Genomic DNA, 23701 nt, shown 5'->3' on the forward strand with positions numbered 1-23701 from the left:
CTCTTCTGGTCTTGCAAAAGGTTTTAGCCTTACAATGGCTGAAATATCCCATCTACCTGTCCTCATACATTGTGTGCCTTACTCCTGAACCACCTCAGTGGCCTGTGCTGGATTCTCATCAGCAGGTCAGCGTCTGTGGGAACTCACTAGAGAGCAGAAAACTAAGCACGGTAGTCCAGAGGAATACTTCTGGTCTCTAAATTCAACAGCCTAAGTGCATAGGTAAAAAACCCAATTACTGGAAAAAAATTAAATTGGCTCTGTTCTAACTGACTGGCACCGAAAGTAGGGCAAAATAATCACAACCTCCTAAAATTTCATGGTGGCATCCTAGCAGCAGTGACAGAAGACTAAAATTTGACATGACCCAATCTACATGTTTGGGAGTGGGACACATGGATGAGATCCCAAGAAGAAATGGGTTTGCAGAATGGACAAATACCAGAATACTGGGGATGAGGACAGAAACAGGGTGAAAAAATATTTTACTTCATAAAAGAAAACTGTTGAAGTCTGTGATCATACAGATGTAACAAAAAGGTAAAAACACTCCAGGAAATAAGGAAATATTTCTGATTGAGACTGGGATCTGAATAGTTTACAGTAAATAGGGACATGGGGTGGGGGTGGAGGAACATGAAGACAAAATGAAGTATCGTATAGCTACTTATTCAGAGATCACTAACCATCTCTGCACTGACTGAGGCAGGACTCCTGTAGGAAAAATAGCATGGGATCACACAATTAAACATTTTTATCACAGCGTGCATAGGGAGTATCTTAAGATTACACAGACAGTATTACTCTGTTTCTTGAGTACTTTTCAACCTTCTCATGAGCATACCCTATTTTTTCTTCAATAATATATCTACATACATCCCCTTCATCACTTCATACACTTGATTTAGAAAGAACAAACAATGGCATGGAGTGTGCACATGTCTTATTAACCTTACATATACAGCTCCTAGATTTAAATAAAGGAGTTTATGCTTTGTTTAAATACAAGGTGTGTTTGGTTCATTTTGTAAGCGTAACTTTAGTTATGCGAAGCTAACTCAATTACTAATGCTCCAGAAGCAGACCTCTTCTGAGGCAGTAAAAGGCTGCTTTAATTGCATTAGACTCTCTCCTCTCTCAAAGCAGCCACAAAAATCAGTTGCTCTCGGCAAGATTTACAAAGGCTATTTGACATCTGTAGGGTAGACATATTCCTCTTAAGAAGTGCAGAATTATGTATACCAGTTTCAGCTTTCCAAGCTCAAGCTTTTAGGAGAAGGCTGACAAACTGCATTATTGGTATACCTCATAGATTCACAGAATGACCCTTCCTCCCCATGAGGGCAGATCTATGGTTTAAGTGATCAATACCTGGCAATATAAAACTCTGTGTGGTAAGCTGTGGACGGCACAAAGTGAAGACACTATTAGAGAAAAATCACACACTAACCATTGCTCCAGGTGAGTTCTGCAAGTGCAGAGTCTGTACCATTGAACTGTCATGGATTGTTTGGGTAGAGGCATTCTGGTTGGTCTCACCGACACCATTATTCTCAGTGTTATTGCTGAAAAGGAAGCAAAATTAAAAATAAAGCAATGTGCTGTGGGTTAAGGTGAGACACCTTTAAGAACCAGAGACCTAAGAGTCCTCCACAGGAACTAGACAGACGCCGGAAATCGTAAGCTATGTTCTTTCATCCCGCAAGCCCTGTATCTCCTATATAAACTGAGCACAAAGATCGTTTGGCTCCTTTTCTGGACTTTTTTCTGCCTCTCCCATCCAAGTGTGGATCCTTATCTCTTGCAATGTGGGGGAGGTTCGCTGCCTGGCCTGGTTGTGGCAAAGCTAGTTTAGTATCGGAGCCATTCAGCAGAGCTTGGGAGGGTAGGGAGGAAGGGTGGGAGGCCTGCGAGGGCACTGAAGCATGAGTTGCTGGAAGGCTTTTGGCTTACTGAACTAGTTGTAAGCTGAAATGTGAACCCAGGTGTCTTGCATTCATGTACATAGTGTAAATATTTGTAAATAGTGTACCCATTTAAACTTCTAATTCCACATGGAGTATTTTTATTTTACTATTTTTGGGAGGGGTAAAATATTTTTTTCTGGCCACTCTAAGACACAATGCTCCTTACCATAGGTGATCACAGTGAGTTTAGGGAGGAAGATGAGGAATAGTAACAGAGTAGGAAGAAGCAGCCCAGCACAGTGAAGTGACAGCACACTTTGCCCCATGTGCTAAAACCACATGGCTGAAAAATACTGTATCCTTTTTTTGCACCTCTTCCTCCCAGGACAACTTGCTAAGAAAAAAAGTTACAAATTCCTCAGTACAAAATTGTTCCAGTGTCTTAGGAAGTAGAACATTGCTAGGAGAAATGCAAAGGTAACTCCTTACGTCTATATAATGCCATGTAGATTCCCTGGCATGCACACAGATTTATTTACTGGTACAAAAGGCTGTTTGGGGCTTGTCATTAGACTTAAGTCAAATGTTACTCCTCACACAATTTTTTCATGTCCTCTGACTGTACCCTTGTGTACATACTGCTTGTCAAACTGCCCCTTTATTTACAAACCTCCCATTAAACAACTATTTGAAATGCAATATGTAATGTATTATATAACATATATAACCATTAGAGCACAAAATAAAGTTCTTCCTCAGGTTTTAGCCAAGGCAAACATATATCCATTAGGAGTTCCAAGACAACTTGTTGATTGTTTCCTTTGTAAATGCACCCAATTATCCACTAACTCTCATAATGTGTCTTTTATACCAGCCTTTCCATGGATATAAGCATGTATTTTTGGACAAGTTTCACTAATGAGAATCCACACATTCTCAAGTATAACACAACAAAGTTCAGTTAAAAAAATTAAAAAGGCAAAAAAGAAATTAAACACAAAAATCACTCTAGTGAAACATCAAAAAGTGTGGGTTGGGGCCTTTTTTGTCCCAAACTCCTCATTTAAAAAACCCTACAGCTGTATAGAAGCCATAAAATTATTTACTTGGGTGTCTTCCTCACCTTTCTGCAGGTTGGTTTGTTGTTTGGGTTTTTTTGCAGTTAGCTGACTTCAAAACCTTGCTCAACCAACCTGCCAACCATCAGGATCTGTTCAAAAATTTCTGTCATCCATCTAGTCAAAACACTAAGTTCTTTATTTTCTGATCAAGTACTAAACAATGGAATTCTGTGCCTAGGACCTCCTAGGAGAAATAGTTATACGATTTAACACACAAGTTTTCAGTGATTTTACCTCTACTTCCGAGTCAAAACAAAAGCAGGATAATTAAAGTTTGCGTTCATTTCATTAGCCAGTGAAAAGGAAAACACCAAGGGTCTGTTTAAATTTGAGCTGGGCTAGAACTGAGAAGCCTCTCAAACAGGAAGTAGCTCTGTGAATGGATGAGAGGTAAAGAGAGGAAGAGAGGTAGTGCCTGGAAGTCTCTTGTATGGTTAGTGACACACTTCAGAAGCATTTCTCAGAAGAGTCTCGACAGACCTCGACACTCCCAGCAATGTCGCAGCCAGGAATGTAGCATGGATGTGCATGAGTAAAGACACAGAAGTGCAGTAGCACAGAAATACAAATAATTCTAGTGCTACTTAGCTTGCACAGAAATACAAATAATTCTAGTGCTACTTAGCTTGCACAGAGCTATCAGTACCAACTGCAAATGCACCAAAAAATATCCAGAGTAAGTTCTTTTATATAGACATCTCTATCTAAAGAAGCCTAACAAACCTACTCAGTTTAAGCTGTATTTGGACACTTCCATGCTGTCATCACTATTGTATGTACCTTATTTCAGCATTTTTCACATAGGTCATAACACCTGAGACCAATGGAAGCTTGCCAGCTTCATTTGTTTGTATGACTGAAGATTGAAAAACCAGGAAGAGAGATGTCCCATTTATGCCAAAAGTGTGCAGTGGAATATAGTACCTATACACAAATCTGAAAAATGTCAGTACAAGTCTTAAGCCCAGTATTACCTTTACATTTAATACCACTCCAACCTGGAAGCAGCCAGCAAAGACACAGTATATGGCTTTTCAGCAGACAGACAGTTAATACCCAGCAAACACCCATGAGAAATAAAAACAGTTCTAGCTTTCTTTATGAACAGGACCCCAAAAGCATCACAGACAATCACAACAAAATATAAGGGGGAAAAGCAACTTATGCATCTAGGTTTGATCCCAGAGAGAAGCACTACAAGCACACAAAGGCAACATGAGCTCAGGTTTTCGAAGCCGTGGTATTAAAGCATTTTCTCTGCCAACAGGTGCATGCCACTTCCTCTCCTCTTCACAGCACATAAGCACAGAAAGGGAGAAGAAAGAGCAAGCATTTAAGGCCTCCCCAGAAAATTTCTCCCAGGTTTTCTCCAGGGTCTTTTGGCACCTCCTAGAAAGGTCTCTTCTTACTGTCTTCACTGTGCCCAGCTGCTGCCCCATCCTCTGAATTGGGTGCAGTTCCACATGCTTCAACAGAAGCATTTTGCAGCCAGTGAAAATAAAAGCACTAAGGAGGTTGTTAGAAGTGCCATTCCTCACAAACGCAAGGACCACGGGGCAAACTCATGCCTTTTACAGAATGTACCAGCGACACGCAGTGAACACCTTACCTATGAATTGAGGGCTCGACTGTGTTTCCTTCTGGAACCTCTGTATCTTTACATTGCTCTCCATTTTTTCTTGAGAACTTTTGTTGAATTACTTCACCTTTGTCAAACATAAGGTGCAGACGGTAACTGATCACCTTTATTACTGTGAAGAACACTGTCACCAAGCTGCAGTACACAAAAACCGTAACTGCATTTGCTGGAAAAGCCTAGAGGAAAAATAAAGACATAATCATCACAGTTTATTTTGAGAAGATGCTACTCAAATTTCGACGTAATTTTCAAACTTTTTATTCCTTATTGTCTATTATTTGTACCTCTACAGAGTTTTACAACCACAACAAATAGCGCATCTTCATACAGTACACTTGCATTCTACTCACCAAAGTCGTCTAAGAATTTGTTCAAATTTCAAACCATTTTACAAGAGTTATTCTTCTTTTTATTAGCTGTGGGTATTATTTCCTTATTAACAAAACCAGTAGAATTGACAAACATCGTTAAGCCTCTTAAAAGATTGCATTGCCAGAGTAATGCAGCTGCAACCTTTCCTTAACTATGAATTTATAAAAATACACACACAAACCAGAACATTATTAATCTCCAAAGAGGAAAACCCTTTTGAAAAACTATCATCTTATCATAGGATCACAGGATGTTAGGCGTTGGAAGGGACCTTTGAAGATCATCAAGTCCAACCCACCTGCCAGAGCAGGACCATAGAATCTGGCACAGGTCGCTCAGGAATGCATCCAGATGGGTCTTGAAAGTCTCCAGAGAAGGAGACTCCACAACCTCTCTGGGGATCCTGTTCCAGTGCTCTTTGACCCTCACAGTGAAGAAGTTCCTCTTCATGTTAAAGTGGAACCTCCTGTGCTGCAGTTTATATCCATTACCCCTTGTCCTATCACAGGGTGCAATGGAGAAGAGCTTGTCCCCTCCCTCTTGACACTCAGACCTCAGATACTGATAAACATTTATTAAATCCCCTCTCAGTCTTCTCTTCTCCAGACGAAAAGGCCTCAGGGCCCTCAGCCTCTGCTCACAGGGCATGTGCTCCAGTCCCTTAATCATCCTGGTAGCTCTCTGTTGGGCTCTCTCCAGCAGATCCCTGCCACTCCTGAAGTGGGGAGCCCAAAACTGGATGCAATATTTCAGGTGAGGTCTCACCAGGGCAGAGTAGAGGGGGAGGAGAACCTCCCTCAATCTGCTGGACACACTCCTCTTAATGCGCCCCAGGATACCATCTGCCTTCTTGGCCACAAGGGCACATTGCTGTCCCATGGACAACTTGTCCATCAGGACTTCTAGGTTCTTCTCCACAGAGCTGCTCTCCAGCAGTTCACCTCCTAACCTGTACTGGTGCAGTTTCTTATTCCTTTCCAGATGCAGGACTCTGCACTTACGCTTGTTGAACCTCATTAGCTTCCTCTCTGCCCAAATCTCCAGTCTGTTCAAGCCTTGCTGAATGGCTGCACAGCCTTCAGGTGTATCAGCCAAGCCTCCCAGTTTCGTATCATCTGCTAACTTGCTGAGGAGACACTCTTGTCTGTTTGTCCCCTCATCAATGTCACTGATGAAGGTGTTGAACAGGAACGGACCCAGCACTGATCCCCAGGGGGACTCTGCTAGTTACAGCTCTCCAGCTGGACTTGGCACCACTGATCACCACTCTTGGAACTCTATTTGGTAACCAGTTCCTAATCCATCCCACTGTTTTTCAGTTATGATTTAACAGCAAAATGCTGTAGTTTGATCTCCGTTTGCTAACACTACACAACGAATTCCTGTGTATCTTTACTGTTTAAGTATTTTAAATAATTAATTTGGACTTGTCAAACAAATGAACAAAACAAATGAATAAAATGCAGTTGGAGAGGCAGCCTCTGAGTTATTTTTCTAAAGTTTGTACTTGTTGATTTGCAGCTCTGTTTTCTATTTGCTCATCTGAGCACCACATTCCTCAGTCATTGAAATTCATTACAGTTCAAATATAGTTTGTAAAGTTCTTTCACAGGCATGATATACAAACATTTTTGTAAGTAAAATCCATAAAGTAAAGGGCAAATCATAGTAATGGACACAAACAAATGGATACAAACAAAGGGCCAAACCCTCAAAGCCCTTAGCAATATAGTCATGGAAATGGAATGCCCTTATATATTGTTATGATGTAGTTACATTCTCAATGACTTTAATCTCTTCTCAGGTTATTTTTGTTGTTGTTATTTTTTAAACAGAGCACTATTATATCCCTGAATAATTTTTCAGGGGCCACAGGGGAGAAGATGGGAAGAGAGAGAGATTTTTCAATGCTTAGGATTGGGTCTAAATCTATCATTTCAGCTACCAGCACTGCAGGTCGAGGAATGTTTGGATGTAGAAGATTAGAATTATTTTCAGATTTGTAAATAAAGCACACCGTCCATACAGGTGCAGGGAAAGGAACAAGGCACACTTAGTTCATCTCTAAAACAAGTCACTGCATTTATCTTGATGTTGAAATGAGTATGTTGAGTCATTTCTGTGTCATTACAAGCAAGTGGTTTGTTATTCTGCTGCTGCTTTTGGCTCAGTAAGACTTCGCATCTTCAAGATGCGCGTGTGAAAATTTGCAGGCAAACCTTTTTTTATGACTGTTCTGATTCATATGCAATGTTCTATTATTGGCCACAACAACCCCATGCAGTGCTATAGGCTGGGGTCAGAGTGGCTGGAGAGAGGCCAGGCAGAAAGGGACCTGGGGGTACTGGTTGATAGTAGGCTGAAGATGAGCCAGCAGTGTGCCCAGGTGGCCAAGAAGGCAAATGGCATCCTGGCCTGGATCAGAAATAGTGTGGCCAGCAGGAGCAGGGAGGTCATTCTCCCCCTGTACACCACACTGGTTAGGCCACACCTTGAGTCCTGTGTCCAGTTCTGGGCCCCTCAGTTAGGAAAGATGTTGACTTGCTGGAACGTGTCCAGAGAAGGGCAACAAAGCTGGGGAGGGGTTTGGAGCACAAGCCCTATGAGGAGAGACTGAGGGAGCTGGGGCTGCTTAGCCTGGAGAAGAGAAGGCTCAGAGGAGACCTTCTTGCTGTCTACAACTACCTGAAGGGAAGTTGTAGCCAGGTGGGGGTTGGTCTCTTCTCCCAGGCAACCAGCACCAGAACAAGAGGACACAGTCTCAAGCTGCACCAGGGAAGGTTTAGGCTGGATGTTAGGAAGACGTTCTTCACAGAAAAAGTTACTGGCCATTGGCATGGGCTGCCCAGGGAGATGGTCAAGTCACTGTCACTGGAGACGTTTGGGAGGAGGCTGGATGAGGCACTTGGTGCCATGGTTTAATTGATTAGATGGTGTTGGGTGATAGGTTGGATTTGATGATCTTGAAGATCTTTTCTAATCTGTTTCATTCTATTCTAATTCTAATTATTTAGCAAACTTAGGCCAGAAAGAGGGTCATTTTGCAAGGCCACAACCTCAGGGTATAAGACTTGATGAAAGAATTTGAAGAATTTCTGTTTTATGACTAACGTAATCACAAAACAAGTTCAAAATGATTCGGTTTCACAAAGAACGACAGCCAAGCATCTGTAATGACTTTTATAAAAGACAGATTTGTTCATCTCTTCAGTTGCATGCTAAAAAGCACAGGCTGACTGCTTATTAAGTAAGAGCTCCAAATGAGCCACTAGAATAGAAATGCTCTAGAGGCAATATTCATAAAGCTTTATAAATATTATATTGAGTAATGTCAAGAGGACACAACAAAAATAGACATCCAGTAATGCAGTCTGTGGGCACAGAGCACACTACAAAACAGAATCAAAGGAAGCCTCTACGGTTCTAAGTGGAAAAAAGAGCTAGTTTTAGCAAATGCTGAGTGCTGCATGTCCTCATCTCTACCTTGTGACCACAACTACCAGAGCTATGCCATCAGCCTGCCTGTGCTCTTCCTGCCCTTCTGCCTAAGATATACAGCACTTCTCACAAGCCCAAGTCTGCCTATGTATAATAAGGCCAGTGCATTTTTAACGTTCTGAACCTTGCGGCAAGCAAAGTAGTACAAGTCTGCAGCTTGCTCCCTGCCCACATGAGGAATTATAAGAAAGATGAAGCTGAGAATGGAAGGTCCTTGATCTTCTGAATCAGGCCTCTTGCAGAAGGGTACAAGAATCATAAGACTGAAGGTCAGGTTCCCAAGTACAGATAGGTGAAAGTTATCAAATCTGCTTGAGCTGCAGAGAAATTAAGTTATTGACTACTGAGGAACCGCAGGATGCACTGTAGTTATAATTAGCCTGGTTCCCTATGGAAATGAGGTTTTTAAATCATTAACACAGCTCTCTAGCCTTTTGAACAGCACCCCAGTGACATGAAAAGCTTCACCTGACACCTTATTAGAAGCTAGGAAATAAAATAAAAATCCACAAATGTAAATTCCTAAGAAAGCAGGCCTCATGACATCCCACAGATTTCTATGGAAGCTGCAGTTTCACCTTCCTTTAACATCACCCAATTAAAAACACTACTATAATGTACTTTTTGTTTTCCAGTAGCTTCCCTTGTAATACCTCACATCCAAACAGCATGGGATCACAGCCAGAAATGCAGCCTGTTTCCTAACGTTTTGCAAACACAACAGAGTTGACCTGCCCATGAAGGGAGGGCCTTTGCTTGGGTATTCTCCCTAGGCAGAGATTGTTCCCAGAGGAACTGCCAAACTCTTGTATGCCTCTCCTAACATTATTTGAGTAGCACAAAGGCAGAGGTGACTGAGGCATATACTTTCTAATAAAAAGGTGTGTAACCTTTGAACAAAATACCACGCCTTGTACATTGGAAAGAATGATTAAACTCCATTCCACCCAGATGTATCCATCCCACCTGCTGCTTGACTACCTGAGGCATACAAAGCAAGACTGCTCTGCACCTGAGCCTCGCTGTCTTGGTGTGCCACAGAACACAAATGAGGGAAGTACCAAACAAGTATTTAGTCAACCACTATCACTGGGCTTGCAGAGAGTAGGAGGTAGTGTACTACAAACAAAGATAAATATTTGTTGTTAATTTAATTAAATTAATAACCAAGAGATGCCCACCACACAGTCTAAAACATGGCAGAACATGTAGGAAATAAAATTTATGGAGTAATATGTACTCAGCTGGAAGCGTGCATCTTACTACACAATAAATAAAGTTAAGTACAATGTAGGTTACCTCTCTTTCATGGAAATACTTGCAGAGACATATATATGCATTCTTACATTTACAGAGAAATAAACTGGGGTAAAGTGTGGCAAAATGGGACTGGAAGCAGCTAACATACTGCAAGTTTTATAACAGTTCACCTCTGAGTAATTTATGTGCCCACACCCTTATACTGCCATGTTGTACTTCTCCTATCACAGCATGATTGGAAGATCTAATGCGTCAGAAGTAACAGCCCTATCAGTTCAAGGGCTTCCTGTCCAGCAGGCAGAAGAAACACCCAATATGCCATCCTGAGGACTCAACAAGACATGAATGTGCTGTCTTTGTGACTTCTAAAATAAGCTATGGTAAAAAGATTCCCAAAGTTGCATCTCTCTCTCACTGATACTTCACCAGGGCTGAATTCAGCCCAGTGGATTTGTATAATAATTACCACTATTTTCATGCACAAAACACTTGGGAAACCCGGACTCTTTAGTGGAATAACTTCACTTTACTTTTTAATCTGAGAGTTGACACAGCAAAGTTAGAAGAGATCTCATTAAAATTTTGAAAGTTGATTTTAATAGTAATGATACTGCAAGTAATATCTAACATATATTTTTAACTGAATATTTACAACCACAAAGGATGAATGAGAAAGAAAAGGAAGTGATGGAAACATAGATCTGCATTTTTAGGGATGGGGAAGCTAATAATGGAACCCTTAGTTATCAGAGTAAACTATGCTAACAAAGCTAGTGAATCAAATCCTCTATCTGCACAACAGAAACAACTTGATACTATAAGCTTCCTGATGCAACTGTCAGCACATCTCTGCCCAGCCAGCATGAAAAACCTAAAAACAGCCAGACAAGTAATGCCAATTCATTCAAATGAAACTGTTTCAATCAGACTTTCTGACTTGGACAAAAGCACAGCTAAAGATTATCCCAAGCAAAGGAAATTTTTAAAAAGTAGTACTCTGATTTGTTTTGACTTTGCCATTTCAAGAAACATCAGTGACTGCTTTAGCTGAATCTAAAACTACTGGTGTCAAGCATGCAACGGAAGTATCATCCCAAACATTACTGAATATTGTATTATAAATAAAATTCCCCAAAGAAAGCTTTTAGTTAAAAAAAGCACATTCAGGTTTCTCAATGGAAAGAGTATGTCTTGCACAAAGTTTACAAAGTCCAACCAGTTAAAGGCAAGAAAACAAATACTTAAGGACACCATTTCTCCCAAGCAGCCAGCATAATAAACGCATTATTCTTATCAAGGATAAAGAATTCCCATAGTAATACGTTAGCTCAAGAAAACACATCCTGCATTTAACCAGATGATTCATCAGAAAGTCAGTCCATATAAACAGCAAGTTCATCTAGACAGGCAAAGATGAAGCCCAAAAAGAGTTCAGTAGGTAAATTAGGTTTTCTCCCCTTCCTTTTGAATAATTACTTTCTGAACTACAATTGTTGTATCCATTGCTCTTTTCTGCAATGCTGCATGCCTTTGTCCACACTATCAGTTCAGGAGTTTCCCCACAAGCAAATACATACTCTTTCAGATACATACTTACCACAACTTATATCAACTGGAAAAATATAAACAGATTTTTTTTTCTTTTAATCACACATACCACTTAATAGTAAATCCTAGATTGTAAAAGTCTTGCTGGTTTGCATGGGAAATAGACCCTATGGGTCAGAAGAAAACATATTGCTACTTTGGTTCATAAAGTCATGCTTACAGGAATTAACTGCAACCCATGCCACAAAAAAAAGGTCTATCAACTGATCATTAAAAACACAAGATTTACTTTCCACTGGGTTTGCAGAGGGATTTGTGAATGCTCTTTGAAAATCAGGCCAGCATCTGACCATATAGGACAAAGAGACCTCTTTAGGAAATCTATCCAACAACACACAACAAAAAAAGTCTACAGAACTTAGTTAAGAATTTAGTTGAGTCACTGTGAGAACCCAATGGATGGAAATTATTGGAAGCAATATTAAGCTAGATTCACTAAAGTGCACACCAACGAATAGATGCAATGACCCAACAAGCTGCACTTTTCAGCTTTCCTCACACAGTAGGAAAACACAGTAAAATAGAGGGAAAGTGTCACGTTTTGGAGGAAAATTGTTGTAAAGTCTGGTAAACAAACTCTAGTTATAAAAACCATTTGTTTGCGATGTTTAAAATTTCAGCACAAAAGGAGCTGCATGTCACAAAAAACCATGTGACTCACCAGTGACATTCAGAAAGGCATATTAATTACATGCTATTTGGATTTTTCCATTTATTTACCCTTCTCAGAAGGTAAAGCTGTTTTTTTTGTTTTGTTTTTTTAAATAATCTGTCTAAGAGGTTTTTTGAACAAACGTCCCAATGGTCATTCAGCATTTGCAGAGGCCAACACTGCAACCCTTCACAAGTAACCCGACTCAACTGCTTCAGCAGCGATAGAAGATCCGGCCCCAGGCTAACGCGCCTGGAGTCCTTAGCCCATTAACCTTTAGACACAAAATATTCACGTAAAACCCAATGAGCCTATTTTCAGATGCGCGCACACACATACACACACCACTACCACCCCCGGGGTCAGTGTATTTTCCGTTACGCTCATGCCCTTGCCGCAGCTGCCTCCAGGTTGGCCCGCGGCACTGCCCCCGCCCCATCCGCGCCCCGGGCCGGGTCTCACCAGGTGCAGGGCCATGGGCAGCGTCAGCAGAAAGAGCCACAGATAGAGGTGACAGCTGTTGGTGAAGGCGCCCTGCTCCGGGTCGTGGTACCAGCCCCCGGTCAGCGCCGCCCACACGCCCAGCCCCACCAGCCGCGCCGCAGGTGACACCATGGCGGCCCCCCGCCGCCGCCACCGTCGCCCCTCAGCCGCCTGCCGCCGACGCCGCCATGCCGGGCGCCTGCGGATTCTCCCATGGTGCCCCGCGACGCCGAGCATCCCGCCCGTCTGCCCCACCCCGAGAGCCTCCGCTACCGCCTCCGGGAGGCCGCCTCCCCGGGCCACCCCCACTCGTCCTCGGGCACAGTGCCCCGCTCGTCTCTGCTGCGGTGCAGGGGGCACTGGACCCCTGCCGGACGGATAGCTGCGCTCGGCTGCCAGTAATGGACAACAACACACACAGGTCGCAGGGCGGAGATGGGCCGGGCCGAGCTGCGGCGGGGGAGGGGGGGCAACTGTGGCGCAGAGGCGTCCGTCACCGCGGCGTCCCGCCCTGGACGGCTGCGCGATTGGTTCGCAGGTGCAAAAACTGCGCGGCAAAGGGGTAGCCAGCTGGGCTGATCCCCTCACCGGTCACGCCCCCTGCCGCCTTGCTTTCGTTGCCGGTTATTAATTTTTCTTTGGTATTCGTGCCCGTTCATGAGTTTTTGAGCTTTCAGCTCTGTCCAACAAGAGCGTTGAGCGTGTTTTGTGTTGTTTTGAGCTGTATTTTGGGCAGGCAGGTAGAGAAATTCCATAAACCAAACTCGTTTTCTTTCAAGAATGCCTTTTGGGTAAAACAGTCTGCCTTGTGTTAAAGAATTTCATGACAACCGATTTTAAATTAACCGAGTACATGACCGGGAAACATATTAGTGTGAAACACAGCAGAAGACACAGATATCTGTGGGGCTGAAATGAAGGATGGAGCTATGTGGAAACCTTAGTGAAAGATGGGGCGTAAAGATACTGGTGAATCGTAGAGTGCACAAATCATATGTCAAGCAGCTGAAGGAACTGGGGTTATTTAGTTTGGAGAAAAGGAGGCTGAGGGCAGACCTTATCATTTTCTGCAACTACCTGAAAGGAGTTTGTGGTGAGTTGGGGGTCAGTGTCTTCTCCCAAGTAATTAGCGATAGGACAAGAGAAAATGGTTTCAGGTTGCACCACGGGAGATTTAGATCAGACGTTAAGAAAAAAAATTTCACTGAAAGTGTTGCTGAGCATTGGAACAGGATTCCCAGAGAGGTGCTTGAGGCACCATTCCTGGAGGTGTGTAGATGGTGTGCTTAGCAACATGGTTTAGTGGTGGACTTGGCACTGCTGGATTAATGGTTAGACCCAATGATCTTAAAGGTCTTTTCCAACCTGAATGATTCTATGACTCTAGGATACTTGGGCATAGCCCATAGGATACCCCTGAAGGGGGGGTGTAAGGCTGGGCTGTGAACACCAGAGGTCAGCGTATACGGCACTCCTTCTCTGTCAACCTCTGCCATCAGAAGGTAGCTATGAACTTCAACTGTATACCTGTATTAATCCCTTCTAGAGACTTTCCCACATGCATAGTCTTTTATTGCAGTCATTTTTGTGAAGGATGCTTATATGAGGTGGAGGCAGTCAAGGAGCTTGCGAATTACTTCATCAAATTTACTCTACTTTCATTGTTCCTAACTACCGCTAACTTCATGGACTAAGCATGTTTCAGTGTGCCTTGTATAGGTTTTTTTAGACCAAAGTAAGAGACCAAAGATGCTGTTAAATAATCATATTTGTGAGCTAACACACCACTTCTCAGTTCATTTCCTGATGTTGCAGGCGATGTGGCCACGCTAGATGCTTGTGTTGGCTTGATGGAAGGGATGATACAGTAGTATGAACAAGCAGCTGGGAGCAGGGGAGGAATGGCACTGTTGCTCTCAGCAGTGCTGGCACACTCAGATGTCTGTGGATCTTATAGCCACGGGGCCTGAGTATTCACTTGGTGTGCCCTGGGTAACCAATGAAGTCTCTTGATCTGCATGAAGGAGGCAAAGTCCCAGCAGTGCCTCATGTGCTACTCCTATGTACCCATCTTACCTACCCTCTCCCATGCTGAGTGGAAAATTTTTATTTTTACCCTTTGCAGATTCTTTTCAAAAATGAGAAAGGTATGTTAAGTTTGTTAACACAAATGTAGTGACTGACTCAAGTACAGTCTCTGGCTATGGATAATATTTCTGATGTGGAATAATTAAAAATGCAAGTATCTCAGAAACTACTGGAGTTTTTTTCCACACGTATACTGGCAAACAGGAACATTTACACATGCAGATCCAAAAAAGACAGATGAGTAAGCAAAGGTTGAAATGAAATGCTTCTCCAAAAACATCTCAGTTTTTGCAACCTCTAACTCCTGCAGGTTATTATTTGGAGGCCCCAGCTGGTGAAGGCTTCATCAGGGTTGATATAACATTGGGTCTTATTGGGATGACTTGCCACCCATCACTTGGGGCTTTCAGCTCTTCCTCATCTTTGGATAATGTTGACACCAAATATTCTTTAGTATAATGGAATTTGCAGTAATGAAGAGTTCCCATAACTACAGCACAGAATGTGCATTCTAGACACAACAGAGATGAGCGGTACTACATTTACAGCTGCAAGTGTGCTGAGGATGAAAAATGTGACCACTTTTCTCTCGAGAGATGCCAATGCCAGATAGAGCCGAAGGCTTTGCCTTCCATACATCGTTCCTTTCAGCAGTGACTCCACTAGGTGGTGCCATCAGAAAAGTGACAGGCACTTAACAAAATCAGTCCAATTTTGCAAAACTATTTCCATTATTAGAACTCCTAAGAACAAATTTTTACCAATATACTAGAGCACTAAGTGCTGCAGAAACACTGAACAAAAACTAACCCCAGTGTGGCAATTGCTACTTCAGAGAGCAAATTTTGGAATAATAGGTATAAACAAATATTTAAACTTTTCACTGTACTGCAACCAATACCTTGTCTGACCCAAAACATTCCATACTAAATTAGTTCCTGCAGATTCTTTTAGATAACAGATGAAGTTCAAGGTGGAATTTGTGTGGCAGAATGCTTGTATTACAACATACTTTATGGCTTATAATAAGGCAAATATGCAGATAAGGAAAAGGCTTGTAATTATCTCTCTGAATAGCTGCAAGGCAATCTCTTAAATTAAAGGAAGTGGGAAATGGCTTGATAGACATGCTGGTTCTGCATTCTTTCTTTTTTGTTAACGTAGTTCAATAAGCAACTTTCTGCCTTTTTTTTTTTTTTCATTGTGTGTACAACTGAAGGCACAGTTGAGATTGGGATAAACAGGAAATTACATGGGTTTGGTATTATAATTTAAATTTTATTACTGTCTTTATGTTGGAACCATAGTCCTGTGCTATACAGTTGCAACTTTTGTGTTTATATAGGAATGTACAGTACTCTGGATGTAGGAGTTTTGTGCAAGAAGTTGAGCATTAATCACACCAGGTTATTCTACCTAGCAGTGTGGTTTGATACCTTCTCCAAGCCTTTTCTATTCACCCCAGGGCTTCTGTTGACAATAGCTGTGTCCAGAGCCACAGGTTCCGCAGTACAAAGTGTATCAACTCTGAGGATTTAAAAGACATCTCCTTCTGCTTTGAACCACACTCCCCACACTGCTGACATCCACAGCCCATGCACTTCCCTGTTACTTCCAATTAAATGATTACATAGTTTAGAAAGCGATACTATGTACTTCACTTAAAGCCATGGAAATTTTTATCTAAAAAATCTTTATCTAGAATAGCAAATACACAGTATTTTCTATTTCCAGGCAAACTCCTAAGGGAAGGACTGTTTGATCATACCACATGCAGTTGGGGCCCGTGGAATCCCTGTGCAGATGAGACAACCAGCACAAGAGAGAGCTGACGAGCGGTGGTGCTAGGTGTAAGGGGAAACACGAACTGAGGAAGCTCGGTTTATTCTGGTAAAACCACAAGACTGTAACGGAGAGAGTAACCTACTAGCCGAAGCACGAACCCTCGACCTGCTCTGCCGCCCCCAAGTGACAAAGGAGGCCAGAGCAGGCTCCTGACAGCGGCCTAGACCGAGACACCGCTGCCACTTCATCAAGCGCTGGGGACCATGGCTAGTCTCCGACACTCTCCTCGGCATCGCGGAGGGTCAGATCGGGCCACTTGTATCCGCGGCGGGATGGGCCGGGCGCGGCCGCCAACGGCCGCCTGCCCTAGCCGGGCACGACCACTGCGAACGCTTCAACCGCGCCCCCGCCGCCGCTTCGCCGCCCCCCCGCGGTGGCCGGAGCCTGCCAGTCTGCGCGCGTGGGAGGGAGGGCGCGGGCACCTACCTGCCTACACGCCCGCCCGCCGGCCCCCTCCCTCCACGTGACGGCCGACGGCCAATCCCCGGGGGCAGGGCGCGGAGGAGGGAGGGAGGTCGCGGGACATCGCCACTCCCCTCCCCGCTTGTGCCGCGCGCGCTTGCGCCCTACCTGCCGGAGTTCGGCGGCGGAGACCGGCCTGGGTGGGCCCCGCCCCTTCCCCGGACTCCACCCCTTCCCCTCCCGCGACTCCCGCTCGGCGGCGGCAGGTGAGGATGCGGCTGGGAAGGCGCTCCCGCGTCGGCGGTGCTGGCGGCCGCCAAGGCTGAGGTTGCTGCCATGGCTTTGCCCGGCGCCGGGGCGGCGGCCGCCGGCGGGGGTCCGTGTCCGCTGTGGACGGCATTGTACGACTATGAGGCGAGCGGTGAGGACGAGCTGAGCTTGCGGCGAGGGGACGTGGTGGAGGTGCTGTCGCAGGACGCGGCCGTGTCCGGCGACGACGGCTGGTGGGCGGGGAAGATCCGCCACCGCCTCGGAATCTTCCCCGCCAACTACGTGACCCGCCAGCCCCGCGGCGGGGTGGCGACGGGCGGCGACGGGCGGGGGGATCCCGCGGGGAGCCTGACGGAAATTGACTTCCAGCACCTGGAACTGCAGGAGATCATCGGTGTTGGGGGCTTCGGGAAGGTGTATCGAGCCACCTGGCAGGGCCGCGAGGTGGCCGTGAAAGCGGCGCGACAGGACCCCGACGAGGACATCACGGCCACGGCGGAGAGTGTGCGGCAGGAGGCCAAGCTCTTCTCTATGCTAAGGCATCCCAACATCATCGCCCTGCATGGGGTCTGCCTGCGGGAGCCTAACCTCTGCCTCGTCATGGAGTTTGCCCGTGGCGGCTCTCTCAACAGGGCCCTGGCCGCTGCCGCCCCCGGTGTCGGGGCCGCCCGCGGGGGCCGCCGCATCCCCCCGCATATCCTGGTGAACTGGGCGGTGCAGATCGCCCGCGGCATGCTCTACCTGCACGACGAGGCCATCGTCCCCATTCTACACCGGGACCTCAAGTCAAGCAACAGTGAGTTCCGACTGAGAGACGGAGGGAGGTCAGGAGGGGCTTTTGGGCAGCTGCGAGACGTGGGACAACAGTGAGAGGGTCCACCGCCCTCTGCCGTGGCAGGGCTGTAGGCGCGCCGGCAGCCCCTCGGCTGGGGTTCTCGACGAGGGAACCAGGCGCGGTGGCACTGGCCGTTGCTGCGGCGCGGGGGCGTCCCGGCAGCGGGCCTGGACTGGCACGGTCTGAGGGCCCTATTTTACCAAATAAGTGTCGTTGTTTGGGCACCTTCTATCGGGACCTTTGAGCTGGCGGCAGGTTAATTGCTGTGGCTGTGAGCTGAATATGAACTCGTTGTGGAAAGGTAGTTTACCTGCAAGGGACGCAAAGTCCCGCCCTCTCGGAAGGGGACTCAAGCAAAAAGCAAAGTGAAATGAAATCCTGCGCACAACTCCAATTACAAAGTCACAAGGATTCTTTTACTCTTGATGTGTTGTATAGTCCCAACTTTTAAAAGACCCCTAAGTTCCTTGTGAAGGAAAGGTTTAATAAGGGTATCACTTCTCTTTTGACGCTGGGTGATGTTTCCGTTTATCACAGCATGTATTTAATATTGCTAGAGTTCACTGACTGAATGAACACTGAAACATAAAAGACAGTAGATTAAAACTAGTAGAATCGCTTGTGCAGTTGCCAGATTTGCTTTCAGCCGTTGACATGGACAAAAGCACCTTAAAGAGAGAGGGAGTTGGTCAGTTCATACTTAAGAAACCATTGCTCTATCTGCCGATACAAGAGCATCTAGGTTTTTGGCAGTTGTGGTGTTGGGAGGATAGCTTACCGAAATAGAGGTGTTTATGATTTTCTGTTGTGTTTTGAAGTGATGACCTGAAAGTGGAAATCTTTGTGCTTGCATAGATCTCTGAAGCAGTCTTGACTCTTCTTTTTCTTCTGAATGTGCTAAATGTGCAGCAATATGTTACCTTGTTTTTCTGGTTGAGTCCTTACGTAGTCCAATAGAAATGCAATAAAGCTTCATTCAGGTTTGAAACACTTTGTTTAAAAGGCCCTTGCAGGGTGTCTTGAAGGTCATCATGCATGGGTTGTTAAGACAAGGCTCAGTCATGGGACTATTTCTGAGAATAGTTTCACTATTTGTTTGATAAAGAAAGGACGTAGTTCAGCTGCATTTGTGGTTCAGGTTGTAGAGCGAGACAGCAAACTCTTGGAATGCATCTTTAGGGTCATGGCCAGCACCTTAATTGCGAGCATGTTGTCTGTGGGCAGCTTGTGCCCTCCTAGTTTGATGCTGTGTTGAGAGTGAGCTGCTATACTGAGTATTTAGTGTGACAGCTTTCCTTAAGGTAGGTTGCTGTATGATAGCCTCCTAAGGTGATGGCAAAGTCCATATCTGAAATTATTCATAACTGTGATTCATCATAGCAGCTACAACTGAGCTGGTTACTTCTGTGAATGGTTTACCATTATCATCTCTGTATGTGGATAATGGCAGAGCATTTAAAATACATGCTTTTGATTATAAGGTCAGCATATGTGCCAGTTCACTGTTTTCATTACTAACTCCTGCTGCACATGCGCTTAATTTCAGCTACTCCATTTTCTCCCCCACATTTCTTGATTTTTGTGAAAGTTGAAGACATTATTTGATATGCTTAATATAATAGATTTGTGCTTCTCAATCATCCAACTTAAATGATAGCACAGGAAGACAAGGGTTCACTAGCAGCACAATATACTGTAGTGATGAAGTTCAGCGACATGAATTTAAAATTACTGCAGATCCTGACACTATCCTCTGTTCTGTTAACTCATCCATTCATCAAGGATTTAATCTCATTCTTTTTCTATACTCGTTTCCAGTCTTACACAGTGGGAGTGGAAGGAAGGAGGCCAGGGTTCACTGATAGTTGCTTGGTGTGGATAGTAGCAGTTCAGCAGTACCTATAACTGTAGATGGGTATCTGGCAGCACCCATTTCTGCAATGCTCATCACTGCTTTCCATGGACTGCTAATGGTTGTGGTTCAGTGCTCTACATTAAGCAGCTCTAGATAGTGCAAGACTGTATGCAGTTTGTGCTAGCTTAGTTTTTTCCAGGAAGCAGGATTTTTTCTTCTTTAGAGAACAAATTAGAAAAATGACTGTCCTTAATGCGATGTGGTAAGCAATGCTTCCCAAACTATTTCCCTAGCAAATAGGAACTCATCTTTCCATCCAGAGGAAGGCGGAGCTCCTTCCACCAATCTACTTGATTCCAAAAGAATATAATCTGGGCTTGTGGTTGGCAGGAGTCAGGCAAAGAAAGGATCTGAAAATTCAAGTATGTTATTTCTCTCCCAGTAATTTTATGGAGTTAGAATCTATAGCCATCGTATCTAGTGCAGCTTGACTTGTGCCAAATTGACATGACTGGAGAAAGTGCCACAAACAGAAAAGCCATGAGAACTTCAGGGTTTTGTTAACAGTGATGACAATCTGAGTTTGTATGTACAAGATTCTTTGGGCTTCTTTTGGAAGGTGGGGAAAGGTTCTTGTTTCTGCCAAATCAAGAAAAGGGAAATAAAGAGATAAGCAAATATTTTCTTTTTTTGGCAAGAAAAACTAACAAACTTGGTTGTTGGGGCTGAACAAGGAATTAAGGTGCAACTCTTGAGTTTTGTTACAGCAGAGTTTCTTCAATTCTGGGGACTATGTAAAACAAGTTTAATATATAAAGATTCTTCAGAAGACAAAACAAGGGTGTAAAGAACACTTTTGGTTTAGATATGCGTGATAAAATGAAACATAGTAACCATGGCTCCTAGTGTTGATACACAAAGTGTGGGTGCTTTGTAAAACCTTGTGCAACTAGCTGACATAGAAGTTTCTCTGAAAAGGAACATATTCTATTTTGAGAGTAACTTCCTTATAAGCAGGTCTTACATTCTTAGATATACTTCATGATTAAGGAGATATCTAAAGTCCAACTCTTAATCCTTAATTTTAGATTAAAATCTGAAGAAAAAAATTGAACAAAAGTTTGGGGCATTTCAAACCATTACGAATAGTCAAAGAATTATGAATTAAATGATACTTAAACTGAAAAGCAAGTGTCTTAAATGCTGTGAAAACAGTTGAGTATTCAGAACTGTATCTCTGAGGTGCAAACTTAGTCTTGATTGAGTACACCAGCTGGTTATGAAAAAGTGAAGTTTTAAGGAAATCCATCTACAGGACAGGACACTAATAGTTACCTAAATGTCTTTTTAGCACATCTCAGCTGGTTTGCTGACTCTTTCAAAGGGTAGCTTTTTTCTCTGGGGGAATCAAATTGCTTGCTTCTGGGTAAGGATGCCATTAGTTCTGAGACTTCTGGTTGTTTAGAGGCTTAATGTAGCCTTTTCTGATTGTTTTGTTTTAAGATTTTTTAGGGTTACTGGCATTAGTAATGTGTTCAGAGTATGAAGCCTAATGTAGAGAAAGCAAAGGTTTGTATTTCTGGGATTGTTTTCAAACTTCTGTCGTTTAAAAAAAAGGGCCAAGAAAGGCACTATATCTCTAATGCAGCGCCTCTGTGTACTTGTAGGAAATGTTACAAATAGTTCAGAATATCTTGCTTACAGCATAGAGACATCCACAAACACAAGGTAAAGCACAAAGCTGATTCCATGCAGATTGTACATTAACACAGTGCTAAGTATTCTCTACTCCTTGGTTGTAGATAACTGTGTGTGCATGGTTGATTTTGCTATGACTTTCACCAAGTCCTTAGCAGTCTTCAAGTCTCTGAAGTGTATTGAGTTTATATTATGTTTTGAAATTGTCAAGGATAGCTTGTTTCAAGGAGTGTTAAATAAGGCCGTGGACATGACAATGCTAATGAGAGCAATACTTGTAATCTGAAGGAATAAGACTTGCAAGAGAATACTGAAGCTGCAATTGGACAATCCATTTTCATGTGACAGTCTTCAAACTAGTCACATGAAAAGCAGTCAGAAAATATAAATCATTTGGTTGTAAGATCTCAAAAGAAAGTGTGATGCGGTTTGACAGAGCTGTTGGATCAGTTGCTTTTGATAGGGAGCATGTCCTGGAGTTTGAGAAAAGCAAGAACAAATTATCCCTTTTTTTGCCTTTTTGGGTAATTTTCAGTAGAATTGCTCAAGTTGTGCTATTAAACAATTCTGAAATAAGATGGAGATGTTTTGAAGAACTAACAAAAAGTATTTTCTCTCTAACTTCTTCAACTAGCAACTTAGCTGTTTCAGAAGAGGAAGAGACAAAAACTAGAGTTAAGCTTATCAGCCATCCTCTGAACTGATTTTATTTATTCTGAAATTACTTAAGTGCATAATTTGTCTCAACTGTGTTTTGAAGAGTGAAGACTTGCTAACATCACAAATAGAGCTGTAAGGATTACTTACATTATTAAATGTTTGAAATTCAGGGCTATCTAATGTACAGTGTTGTAGGTTAAAAATGTGAAATTACATTATCTCGGAGTTTACTTAGTTTTGAGGGAGAAGAGAGAGAGCTTTTCAGCAGATTTAAACTTCAGCCTAACTTTCTGTGGATTAAAGTTCCAAGGTGTCCTCTAATGGCAGTGAAACTTGAGGTTTTCTTCTGTCAACAGCACCGTGCCAATTACTACTCAGATGTTATGTTGTAACATTTTTTCTTCTTTTATGTATATGTACCCTGCATCTCCTTCTCCTCCTGTGACACTCGCATCTGTGCAATTTAGGCTCTCCTGTTCTCTTCCACATTCTCAGTGTGCCTGCTGGGCAAAGGCTGGCAGTCCAGGGTGCCGTCCTCCAGTACTGAGTGACTCCAGCCAGCTCCTATAGCAGGCTGCATATGCAGTAATTGGCTTGAAACTGCTTGTATTGCCTGGCTAGCTGCTAAGACTGATTAATGGCCTCTCTGAGGCCTGGAGAAGAATGAAAACCTTTTTCTGGCAGAACTGTTAAAGTTGTTCTGTAAGACTGAGTTTCACAAAAGCCATAGGAACCATCTCTCTGAAAACATGGTATCACTTTGACTATTAGATAAAATAGTAGGACCAGAAGTTACTCATCAGCTTAAAATTCTTATGCTGTAGTTTTCTATCCTGTATTCATACAGGAGATCTTGGTACTTAAGTGCTTTGCACTGTTCCTAATTACTAAAACTGCATAAAGCTAGAAACTGTTCCAGGTACACCAGCTTCCTGTCTGGTCTCTATGGATGGCACTAGCCCTGCTTTATGCTTTGCTGTAAAGATAGTGCTGCTGTGTTACAATGCAAGAACTGGTCATACATCCTGAAGAATCTGGAAGTGTATAGCAGGGAGGAGCTATAGTTTTAAAACCTTGTCCACACAGTTTTAAAAAAACCCCAAACAAAATACTCAGTCAAACCACCCTTATGCAAACTGGAAGGATTGCAGAATTTTGTCAGTTTGGTCTATTAAAAGTTAGCATGCCACTGAATTCTAATAACCTTTTATTTTGAATATAGTTATGTCATGAGAAAATGTTCTATTTTGTTTTATAAAATATCACTCTCAGTAATTAATTTCATTATTTGATACGAGTCCAGACTGTGTAGATAGAGATTTGATTTTTTTTTTTTTTTTAGAGACCCTGAAGGCCGGTTGGATTCTGTGGGAGCAAGAAGGGCCTTAGCAGCCTTGAGCTAGTGTTTTGGTTTTTGGGTTTTTTTAAAATTTCATTGAAGGAAATGTTTTGAGCTATGCCTGTTTTATATTCACTGGATATATATACTTGGCTGCATATAAATATAT

The 23701-nt window shown here is 43.3% G+C and overlaps 2 protein-coding genes across 2 annotated transcripts in view; one reads left to right on the forward strand and one right to left on the reverse strand.

Moving 5' to 3' along the window:
- The window catches only part of PCNX2 (pecanex 2), a 156805-nt gene extending 144048 nt beyond the window's left edge, over positions 1–12757 (reverse strand). Inside the window, exons 1-3 of the mRNA XM_054162261.1 lie at positions 12520–12757; positions 4638–4843; positions 1451–1565 (exon numbers count right to left, since the gene is read on the reverse strand). Coding sequence (XP_054018236.1) covers positions 1451–1565; positions 4638–4843; positions 12520–12672 — 474 coding nt within the window. The 5' untranslated portion in view covers positions 12673–12757. The remainder of the gene's footprint in view (positions 1–1450; positions 1566–4637; positions 4844–12519) is intronic.
- Positions 12758–17133: 4376 nt separating this feature from the next.
- MAP3K21 (mitogen-activated protein kinase kinase kinase 21) overlaps positions 17134–23701 on the forward strand; it is a 46741-nt gene continuing 40173 nt past the window's right edge. Inside the window, exon 1 of the mRNA XM_054162262.1 lies at positions 17134–17941. Within this exon, the coding sequence (XP_054018237.1) occupies positions 17212–17941 (730 nt within the window). The 5' untranslated portion in view covers positions 17134–17211. The remainder of the gene's footprint in view (positions 17942–23701) is intronic.

This window comes from Dryobates pubescens, chromosome 6 (assembly GCF_014839835.1).
Source record: "Dryobates pubescens isolate bDryPub1 chromosome 6, bDryPub1.pri, whole genome shotgun sequence".
NCBI classification, from domain to species: Eukaryota; Metazoa; Chordata; class Aves; order Piciformes; family Picidae; genus Dryobates; species Dryobates pubescens.